This window comes from Channa argus, chromosome 12 (assembly GCF_033026475.1).
Source record: "Channa argus isolate prfri chromosome 12, Channa argus male v1.0, whole genome shotgun sequence".
In the NCBI taxonomy this organism is placed as follows: domain Eukaryota; kingdom Metazoa; phylum Chordata; class Actinopteri; order Anabantiformes; family Channidae; genus Channa; species Channa argus.
Window position 1 is genome coordinate 15,707,838 of NC_090208.1, and position 10,150 is coordinate 15,717,987.

General features: G+C 37.8%; 2 protein-coding genes and 1 long non-coding RNA gene across 5 annotated transcripts; 2 read left to right on the forward strand and 1 right to left on the reverse strand.

The window, feature by feature from the left end:
* Positions 1-154: 154 nt before the first annotated feature.
* LOC137136884 (uncharacterized) lies at positions 155-3,191 on the reverse strand. Its single transcript, XR_010915646.1, has 3 exons — positions 3,177-3,191; positions 1,524-1,738; positions 155-1,194 (listed from the first exon to the last, which is right to left on the reverse strand). It is a non-coding gene; the product is annotated as an uncharacterized lncRNA (long non-coding RNA).
* Positions 2,311-5,441, forward strand: LOC137136883 (uncharacterized). Of its 3 annotated transcripts, none has more exons than XM_067522652.1 (5): positions 2,311-2,420; positions 3,355-3,458; positions 3,601-3,701; positions 4,439-4,588; positions 4,683-5,441. In XM_067522652.1, exons 2-5 carry the CDS (start codon positions 3,368-3,370, stop codon positions 5,133-5,135), a joined length of 795 nt encoding a protein of 264 aa, XP_067378753.1. In that variant the 5' UTR covers positions 2,311-2,420; positions 3,355-3,367; the 3' UTR covers positions 5,136-5,441. The 3 variants fall into 3 exon arrangements, with proteins under 3 accessions (XP_067378753.1, XP_067378754.1, XP_067378752.1); XM_067522653.1 differs by having other exon boundaries at positions 2,312-2,420; positions 3,378-3,458; XM_067522651.1 differs by lacking the exon at positions 2,311-2,420 and having other exon boundaries at positions 3,344-3,458.
* Positions 5,442-7,421: 1,980 nt separating this feature from the next.
* Positions 7,422-10,125, forward strand: LOC137136889 (probable E3 ubiquitin-protein ligase RNF144A-A). Its single transcript, XM_067522665.1, has 4 exons — positions 7,422-7,577; positions 7,733-7,833; positions 8,175-8,330; positions 8,470-10,125. Exons 1-4 carry the CDS (start codon positions 7,487-7,489, stop codon positions 8,923-8,925), a joined length of 804 nt encoding a protein of 267 aa, XP_067378766.1. The 5' UTR covers positions 7,422-7,486; the 3' UTR covers positions 8,926-10,125.
* Positions 10,126-10,150: the final 25 nt, after the last annotated feature.

The following is a 10,150-nucleotide window of genomic DNA, read 5'->3' on the forward strand; positions in this document are numbered from 1 at the left end:
AAAAACATAGGTAGAGAGTTAATATTAGACTTGTATTCATCAGGTGGACCCAAACATTGTTCTAAATGAATGATTGTGTTGTTCTACAACTGCTGAGCAAATGATTAACCTAAATGTTTCTATATATTAATATTCAATATCTTGCAGTCAGCAGTGGTGTCAGCAGTGGTTTTTATATGTAACATACAATTCAACAAATGGATATTTTACATAAAGAGTAAACATAGTAAATGTGGTTTGTGCCTGTGTAGCATAAAAAATATGACCTCAACAAAATCTAGAGAGAATTTTTAGGGCCAGAAGGTGCTGTAGCCCCCTCCACCCCACTCACACCATGAATAACTTATCTGTCGGTTTCTTAAGAGCGGAGACAAAAAAATATACCCATGTGGAAATACAACACACCCATGCTTATGGGAATGCTTGGTTCATGAACTGCACACAAATCTTAATTCAACACCCAACACCACATTATTTAAAAGGGTAAAACAACATTATTCATAAAGAAGGGTGAAAGTGGGTCTCACCATCTCTGGTTTAACACAGAACAAATACAGGAGACTCATAAGACTGGAGAAGTGGTGTAATTTCAAGATAAAAAAAATTGATTTGAACAACATGTCCTTTAGACTAAATACATGTCTCATTGTAAACATGTCTCTGGGTCTGTCTGAGTCTAATGATTAACCCAAAGATTGTCAAACAACAAATGTTTTCACCACACCTTGAGCGCTTATTATTATTTACAGTATTCACAGATTAAGCCACTTTTTTCAACAAGTGCAGTTTAAAAATATGTCAGTAATTGCTGGTATTCATCTGTCACTTAATCTGTCTGCAGTTAATACAGAAGTTTATTAAAAATCAGCAGTTTTTAAAGATTGGTGTTGAAGCCTGTTGATTAGTGAAACGAATTTGAGATCATTAACATACATAATATAATATTAATATATGATATTAGTCATATGTATTTTAAAGCTAAAGATTTTTTTTTAGTTTTGTTATGAGCCCTTGAAGAAGCAGTAGTGGATTGAAGAGAAGGTCTGTGTCCAGCTGTCTAGCCCCCATGAACCCTCAGCACGAGGTGAATCACAGTAGAGGGCAGGATCCTGAACATAGACAGTGGGGAGGAATTTTCCAGCGTGCTGCCTCCCAGTGTCAGCCGCACATCATCCGCACGGACACACTTAAAGCCTGGAGCAGAGAAAAGACAAGTGGAGAGAGAGAAATAGAATCAATTATGCTCCTCTCACTCGAAGTTTAATTTGAATTTAGACAATGTTGCACATGGAATTTTGCACATAAATTTGAATGGAGCAAGACAGTGAGAGTGAATACAATAGTTCAAAGCCACTAAAAAAATTCTTAGAAGATTGTGATAATGAAACTCAGTAAAAAATTTCACAGAGTATCCCTCATTATGAGTGGATTATAGACTTTTATAGCTAAGCTTAATATAATTACATTTAATTTGTCTCAAGTGTTTCAGGTGTGTTCAGGTATTTTTCCTTTTTCTTTCTTACCTGGGATCCTGTGTGTCTCATCCACAGCTTTATCCCTCAGCTGCTGCACCGTCATGCCGCTGCTTAGGTGGATCTTCGTGGCCTCACCTGTGGGCAAACACACCGCCACTGACATGTTGATTTGCTTTGTTGGTGATGATCCTCTCAGGTTCAGTCTCTGGGGAGTTGTGAGAGCTGGATGCCTTGTTTCTCATTTATAGAGTCATTTCTAAAGTCTGACATCAGAGAAGAGTTTCCACTTTCTTTTTCTACTGTTAAGAGTTGTGATTAATAAACATTTTCACTGGAAAGTACCTGACACTCAGTGTGGTGTAGCAGAGCACGAAGTGGAAGGCGCAGACAGAGGCTGAATTGATTTGACCCATAAGCTGTGGTACTGTTGTTGTATGGGGAAATACATAGAGTAATGCAGTAAAGTGACCATGTTTATGCTCACTACCATTTTAATAACTTACAGTAAGGAGATTGTGTTTATTATTATTACAGTTTAACAATGTAAAGTGAAAGTAAATTTCTTCTCTGTCAGTGGTGGATGTTTTTAATAGACGTGCTGTTTTAGGTCGTGCAAATACTGTCTGCACTTAAAGCAGCTATATTCACATCTGAAGTCCTGTTATAGACTCTTCTTACATGTGGACACTGGATAGTTTATCAGCTATAGCAATGAAGGCAGAATCACTCTAAACAATAATTTCTAAAACCCTGAGTGCGTCATTTTTAAAAGAAAGTCTGCACTTCCCCAATATTCAGATAGTTCGTGTTGTGCATTAGCTGTGTGCTGTCCGCGCTGTCACACACACACACAGACACACACACACACATCTCACACTATTGAGATACATTCTGTGCGCCAGGCTTCCAAAATAAGGCGGAGGAGAAGTTATTCTTCTACTGCAGGTATAAGTGGATTTCCCGTAATCAGGGATCTTTAATTACCGGAAAAGCACAGAATAGTTCGTAAGCGAATGACTCTAAACATTATTTTATTTTCTTAAAAGCTACATTTTAAGGAGAGGAAAGATGCCATATAATTTTATTAGTCACTGTTTTCATTATTATGCTTTAGTCTGGTTAAGATCGGTTTTTATGTATTTAATTATGTGATTTCCTGAACTGTCTGCTAAAGGCGAAACCAAGTAATGTACACAGGTGCTGTGTTTTTCTAAATTCATGCCAACTGCCTGAAAATGTTGAATTTCCGGGTATTTCCAAGCGCCACGTTTCATGATTGCAATTCCAAAAACAACATTCTAGCACTGCTCCAAGTCCATTGAATTGAAGAAAACTGTTTTATTCATATCATTAGTTTAACATAGAGAGAGGCCAACAAAAATTGCAAAAACGCAGTTTACATTTGCTATTAAACGAGTTAATAGCAACTGTAAATTATATGGTTGAATAGAGACCGGATCTTCTTTTCCTTTCGGCTGTTCCCTTTCAGGGGTCGCCACAGTAAATCATGTGCCTCCATCTAACCCTGTCCTCTGCATTCTCTTCTCTCACACCAACTAACTTCATGTCCTCTCTCACTACATCCATAAATCTTCCTCTAGACCTCCTGGCTGGCAACTCCAACCTCAGCAGAGATAGGATGTTTGTCATTATTGGTGGCACGTCCGTTTCTCTGCATCCATCCATTATTCTTATGCTTACCTGTTTGACTGTGTCAGTCATATTGTCTTGGTCTTCAATTGCGGAGCACAAAGTTTTCGTAGTAAAAACACGTGACCGAATATAAAAAAACGACAGACGTTTATGATAAAAAAAAAAAAAACCCCAGATGAAAACCGAAAGCACCTGACACGGTGTTGTTTGTGGTTATTTCATGAAGACATCGACTTAAAATGTGCTCAGATTTGACAACTACATTGGAGAAGTGTTATGACCCTGAAGACTCCTCACTAACCTTTGCTGACAGAGAGGATGATTTGGATTGTAAGTACCTGAATCCTGTTTTGATTCACTTCACAATATGAACGAATGACTCCAAGTGATACAAAGCTTACGCTTTGTTTATTTATACAAATACCTTTTTCTTTTTTAAAAAAAACACCATTTCTTTTCGTTTTTCTCTCAGTTTTGTGTGAAGGTTTCAAGTCTCGCAGAGCTTTGATGTCCTGTGGTCATGCTGTCACACCGATGTCTCTCACCAAGTGGTGTCGCAGGCTGTTGGAGCAGGCAGGTTACGGTTTTTTTATGACATCTCATTCAGTGGAAAGTTATTTCCAAGAGAAAACAACGTGCCACAGCAAAACTCATTTAGTAAAACAACTAATTCAATTAGCTAGTTCAGTCCTCATTATTCTGGAAGGTTACTAAATACAACATGTAGCCTAAATAAAGTCCTATTTAGACATTAGGTTAAATTCAACCAAGCCCACACAAATAACATAAGGTATTATCAGCTAAATATGGGCTATGTGCTGCAAAAGTAAAAATACAGTAGGCACTGTACATTTTAAATAGAAAGCAACCAAATCATTGTCCCTAATTCTGAGCCCAGGCATTGAGACTAAGACACTGAGACAGATTTTGTCCTTAACCAACCTTTAGCACTGTCACAACTTAAAGCATTGGATTTTGGGATTTTTGTGTTGCAGTTTATCTTTAGCACATGTCCAGCCACTCTATAGCATTGGGTGTCACCTCCCCCCACTTACTTGTTTATGGCTATTTATGGCTACAGTATAGCATTTACTATTCCCTAAAAGCAGGGTTTTATATGTTCCAGTATACAAATGTTTTATTAATAAATTTTAACCATGTCAAAGGACTCCACTTCTAGGATACAAATATTTGATGTTGACATTGACTAAATGTCTGCGATCATTGCAGAGTCTCACAATTCAGTGTTCAGTGGTTTGTTTCCATTCCGTGATACTAATGAAACAATTGTTGTCAATATTTCCATCAAGGGTGAAAGCAAATTTGTATGTGGCCGGAGTGGTTGCAATGTCCAGTGGCCTTATGCAGAAGTTTGTAAAATGGCTCTACTGACCCCAGAAGAAATGAAGTACTTTGAAAAAACCATGTGCACCAATTCTATGAGTCATTATACCAAGATAGTAAGTGTTTCATTAAAACTCTAACATCTATAGGCTATGTTATTTAAAGATCTCTCTTAGTTTTCCCTCTCTTCTTTTCCCACCTACATCACAGTGTCCTGGATGCAAATCTTCTGTGGTGGGAACAAAACGATACAATCTGAGAGTTCACTCCACAGCTCAGAAAGGACAGGCAAGTGATTTATGCTGGCAGTGTTTGAAGAAACCGAAGGCTCCAGCTCCAAGTTCAGACCGATGTGAAAATGAGAGCTTCACCAACGAGTTGCTAAATACACTGAGAATGTGTCCAGAAATCAGCCTTGACTCTGTGAAGGGAGTCACTGGGTGTCCCTCCATGCGTGCCTGTCCTACCTGCGGCATAATGTTGCAGCATGACAACAAACACTGTAAAAAGGTGGTCTGTCCCCGTTGTATGAACGGCTTCTGTTTTGTGTGCCTGAAGCCCACTGCCGTGTGTTTGAAAAACAGTTCTCCATACGGCCCCTGCTCCAGTGGTCTCGCTCCTAGACAGACGTCTATACCAGTGTGGCAGTCATCGTTTGAGTGAAATAGAAAAAGGTGAAATAAAATAATATAAAGATTTGTCTGGAAAATAAATACATCTTTTTGTTTTGTTTGTAAGAAACTGCCAATTGTAACCAACTGTTATTTGTCTGAAGTATAACGGTGACAATCATAAAATACGTTTCTAGACATTAATCATTTTGTAAATTAAATGGAACACATATGTATATCCACCACATTTTGATTTTTTAATTGTAGTTCTGTCAGTTTATGATTTCTGTTATCATCTAATTCTCTTTTGTTCTCAGTGTATGAAACTACACCCAGCAATAAAGTACACAAAAAACAATGTTCACAAAGTTCACTATTGTTTATCATGACTCAAATGATTGCAGGAAATCACCTGAAGTTCCACCACCAGTGTTTAGCATGTGAGCAGCCCTTTATCACCTTCTCAACTTCCTGTTGACTTTATTAAAGACTCTTGTGAAACCATTTCCAGGGGCTACTACTCTGCAATTACTGATGTCTTCTCCATTCTTGGCTGGATGTTCATGGTGTCTGTAATTATACTCAGTGTGCAGGATCACTTCACTTGCTCATTGCAGACAAAGACAAACAGGGCCTGAACTTGGCAGCTGAAAAAACAAAAACAAAACAGAGCTACTCTGCAAATAGTGAAATATTTATCAGGAACACATACTGTACATAAATCTTAAAGACTGGTTTTGTTGCTTTAACTGCCAACACGTTCACCTTATCACCAAAATGTCATGCTACTAACCTGTTTCTGTTGCTCATAGGAGGATAAAATCAGACAGGTTTAGGTCTACATGTAGATCTACATGTTTAGGTCTACATATTACCTGAGAATACAAATATTCATCTCTATGACTTTTTTCTCACTTTTGTTAGTGATCCCTCAGAAACTTGCACAATAAAGAGTGTCATGGTCAGCATGTCAGCAGGTAGCACTTCTGTGAGCTCTTTTGTACTGAGAAACAAAAGCAGAGAATTAAGTCATGTATCAAGTCATGGCCAAAAAAACAGAATCACCATGGTGTGTATAATTTGCAGGGTGAGCCCGAGATAAATTGTAGATTTAGAGTCCCAAAGAAGGCTGGAGGAAGCTACAACACAGCATCTGATTGGTGATGTGTTGCCAGTCAGTTCGCTCTCATTGGCTGTTGCTGGTTTCTGCTCAGTGTTATATTACTGTTCCTTTCATATTACAGGACTTCAAGTTGTAAATATCAAACATGTTTGATATAAATATTAAACATCATTATTATCACTATTATCACTATCATAAATTAGAGGACTCGTTGCAGCTTTATGTTTTCTCCCATGAAAAACTTTCCCACTCTGAGTAGCCTGTTTTGTAAGCCAGACTTTTTTCATGTTACATTTAAACCAAACTGGCCTTACATGGATCAATGACCAATAGTTGCAAGCTATGGAGTCAAATAGGCTTTCATTAGACACCGACTGTGCACCTCACTCAACATAATGACACTTGACAATTAATTATTTAATTGTAGTGAACTAGTTGATGGTCACAGACATAAATGATGGGTTGAAGCTGATACTCATGTTGTAACATCACATAGTGACAGTATTAGCCTACAGCAGTATTTGCACTGTAATGTCAATAATAAAACACATCGATAAAAATTCAAGCTATTGAAGGTCAGGACGCATAGAAAACATGAGGGTAAATGTATGTGGTTTTCTTGTAGCAATTATTTTTCTACTGCTTCCTGTAACAACCTACTGAGTTAGAAAGCAAACGGGGCTTCGCACGCAACAATTGACCATAGCTTAGTTTTGTTTAGACTTGCCCGTTGCCTGAAAAAATACAATTTCCAGATGTTCCCACGATATTACCTTTTGCCATTATATTATATGTTTTAAAATATTGAAATAAATGTAAAAACGTAAAAAGAGAGGATATGAGATATATATGTAGATTGGGTTTTATGTGTGTGGGTCATTGGGTTGGGATGCCGAAGGCCAGGGGTTGGAATCCACTCTATAGGTGCCGGTCAAGAGCACGTATAAAAATGGAAGGGTCGTGGCAAGAAGGGCATCCGGTGTCATTCTCATGCCAAATCAACATGTGAAACACATTCTGCTGGCGACCCCTAAAAGTACAAGTCAGAACTAGACTACTTTATTATTTTTAGATCTTTATTGTTTAACCTAACTCTGCCAGGTACCTTTTGTATGTTGTTGTGCCAGTCTGAAGCTGCTTCTCATGCACTGTCAGTAGCCAAACCAATCAGCCTATAAAGATGTTGTGACACAAGCTGTCACACTTAAGTGAAACCAAAAGCATTTGTCTCTACTCACTTGGTGTTTGTTTTACAGGGGGCATAAAGACAGCAATATAACATGGGCTCAAATTTGACAGCTACACAGGAGAAGTGTTATGATCCTCAGGACTCCACATTTACATTTGTGGACAGAGAGGATGAGATGGATTGTAAGTAGCTCAGTGGGTCCTTGATGAATTCATTGAAACGCTCAGAAGTAGAGATAGACTAAAACCTTTTAACAACAAGGAAATGTGTTAACATTTACTGTCATATAGCATTGCGTTTTGTTTTTGGTCACATTGTTTTCTTTGTTTTTTCTCAGTTTTGTGTGAAGGTTTCCAGTCTCGCAGAGCTTTGATGTCCTGTGGTCATGCTGTCACACCGATGTCTCTCACCAACTGGTGTCGCAGGTTGTTGAAAGAGGTATGTAGGTTATTGAACAGTTAGGTTATATGAACAGTGGGAGGGACCTCTTCATAGGCCTGCAAGTTATTTAGTTAAGGGTTCACTTCCCCCAAGTCAAGTCACCTTAAAGACCTTAAAGAAAAGGTCGATATTTGGCATCTCAAATGCATGTTAATTTCAGTGTGTTTAAAACAGCATCCTTATGCACATATGAATCAGTGCATATACAGTTTTAATCTGTCATCAAACAATGCAGGGGATAAAGGGAAAGGAAAAAGGTTCTGGTAAGAAACTGCAAAAAGCTTGCATTATGAATAATCTACTATATCATCACTATGTGTTTCTATATTTTATTGAAGGGTGAAAGCAGGTTTGTGTGTGGCCAAAGTGGCTGTAACGTCGAGTGGTCTTACGCTGAGGTTTGTAAAATGGCTCTTCTGACCACTAAAGAAATGGAGTATTTTGAAAAAAACATTATCTTCAATGCTATGAGGCAATGCTCCGATACCAAAATAGTAAGTGTCTCATTGAGACTATAGAATTTATTATCTACATTAAGACACGGAATTTGTTGCTTCAAAATTTCACTGCATGCTAATAAAATGGTGAAAATAAAAAAGATTTTTCTCTGTTTTTCACCACCTACCACATCAGTGTCCTGAATGCAAATCTTCAGTGGAAAGAATGGACATATCCAATCTGAATGTTCGCTGCACAGTGTGCATACTCAAGAAAGGTGAAATCTATGAATTCTGCTGGCAGTGTTTGAGGAAATGGAAGGGTCCAGCTCCACGTTCAGACCGCTGTGGAAACCCTGGCTGCACCAACGAGTCTTTAGAAACACTTCAAAACTGTCCAGATATAAACCTTAAATATGTCGAAGGGGTCACTGCATGTCCCTCCATCCGTGCCTGTCCCACCTGTGGCATACTGCTGGAGCGTGACAAAAAGAGATGTAAGAATATCACCTGTCCTCGTTGTAAAATAAAATTCTGCTTCGTGTGCCTGAAGCTCACTGAAGAGTGTTTGCCAACAAGTGACTATTATATACAATGCGCCAGTGGTGTAGCTCCCAGACAGGCGTCTCTACCTGTGTGGCAGAAGAAGTAAACAACACTTTGACAAGTATAACTACACCATTGCTGTAATTTCTTTCAGAAATATTTTTGTTGTGTATATATGCTGCCTCACCGAATTATAAGGCTGAGTTATTACAAATGCAATGTAATAGGGTAAGAAATCAAAAATATCAAATATCTAACAATTATTTAGGTTTTTACATTCAGTTCCTTATGTATTCCCGGTTCAAAACTAACATGCTGACAAAGCAAAGTCTCTGTTAACTGTCATATGTTATTGCACAGATGCCCTGTAGGCAAAGAGGGGTTAATGAAATGTGATTTTTAAGTTCAGTCAGTTCCCAAACAACACTGTGTTGTGCATGTTTTACTAAATATTTTAAATCTTTACTATATTAGTATATTATATTCTGACAACAGTTAAACTATTTGTTGATTTAAAACCTATTTTTCATCCTGTTATTGGGAATCCGCTATCAGGCCTATAGGTTACTATACATCAACCAACCCCATACTGTAATTGTAAAAGTGCATTTACCACTTTGTATAAAGATACAATGAGATTATACTAAAAACAAGTCCTGGACTTAATATTTAGTCAGGTTATTATGTCAATGTGAATGTATTTACAAAGTGTTGCTCATTATTACATCTATTGTTTCTAAACCATCGGTCCAAAATATGTGAATAGAACAAAACAATGCGCTAACAAATACACGATAATAAGGGATATTAATCTATAAACACAGCAATAAATGCAGGTGGCAAATACCTGTAGATCCACCCTCTTGATGCATTCACATGACTTCTTATAATTACTAGGGAGAAACTAAAAGTAAGCAACAGTCAGGCCCCATTTAAAAACCGAAAGAGCTGTGTCAGCATTGTGTTTAGTGACTTTGTGTTATCCAAGAAACATATCATAGCTCAAGGTTCAATATTTTTCTGGGGGATTGGGGTGGTTCTGATTGAAGGGTCTACAGACAGAGGATGTTGTATAGTGTAGATTGCAAAGCCCCATGTGGCAAATTTGTGATAACTGAACTAATAACTGCCCATTGAAGACTAAAATTAACAGACATTACACCAAATGAGTGATTCTGTTGCTCTATAACTGCTGAGTGTGACAGTTCATCGAAGAAAACATCACCATGGCTGCTGTGAGCTCAAAACAGTAACTGTTTTAGTATCAGGTCTATTTTTGAATGTTTATCCACATGTAATATAACTTTCTGCATAAAATACCAACATGTAGG

Coding starts and splice junctions, on each gene's coding strand:
- LOC137136883 (XM_067522652.1), top strand. CDS start 3,368: ATGTGCTCAGATTTGACAACTACATTGGAGAAGTGTTATGACCCTGAA. Junction 3,702..4,438: donor GTCGCAGGCTGTTGGAGCAG/GCAGGTTACGGT, acceptor ATTTCCATCAAG/GGTGAAAGCAAATTTGTATG. Junction 4,589..4,682: donor TGAGTCATTATACCAAGATA/GTAAGTGTTTCA, acceptor CCTACATCACAG/TGTCCTGGATGCAAATCTTC.
- LOC137136889 (XM_067522665.1), top strand. CDS start 7,487: ATGGGCTCAAATTTGACAGCTACACAGGAGAAGTGTTATGATCCTCAG. Junction 7,834..8,174: donor GTCGCAGGTTGTTGAAAGAG/GTATGTAGGTTA, acceptor ATTTTATTGAAG/GGTGAAAGCAGGTTTGTGTG. Junction 8,331..8,469: donor AATGCTCCGATACCAAAATA/GTAAGTGTCTCA, acceptor CTACCACATCAG/TGTCCTGAATGCAAATCTTC.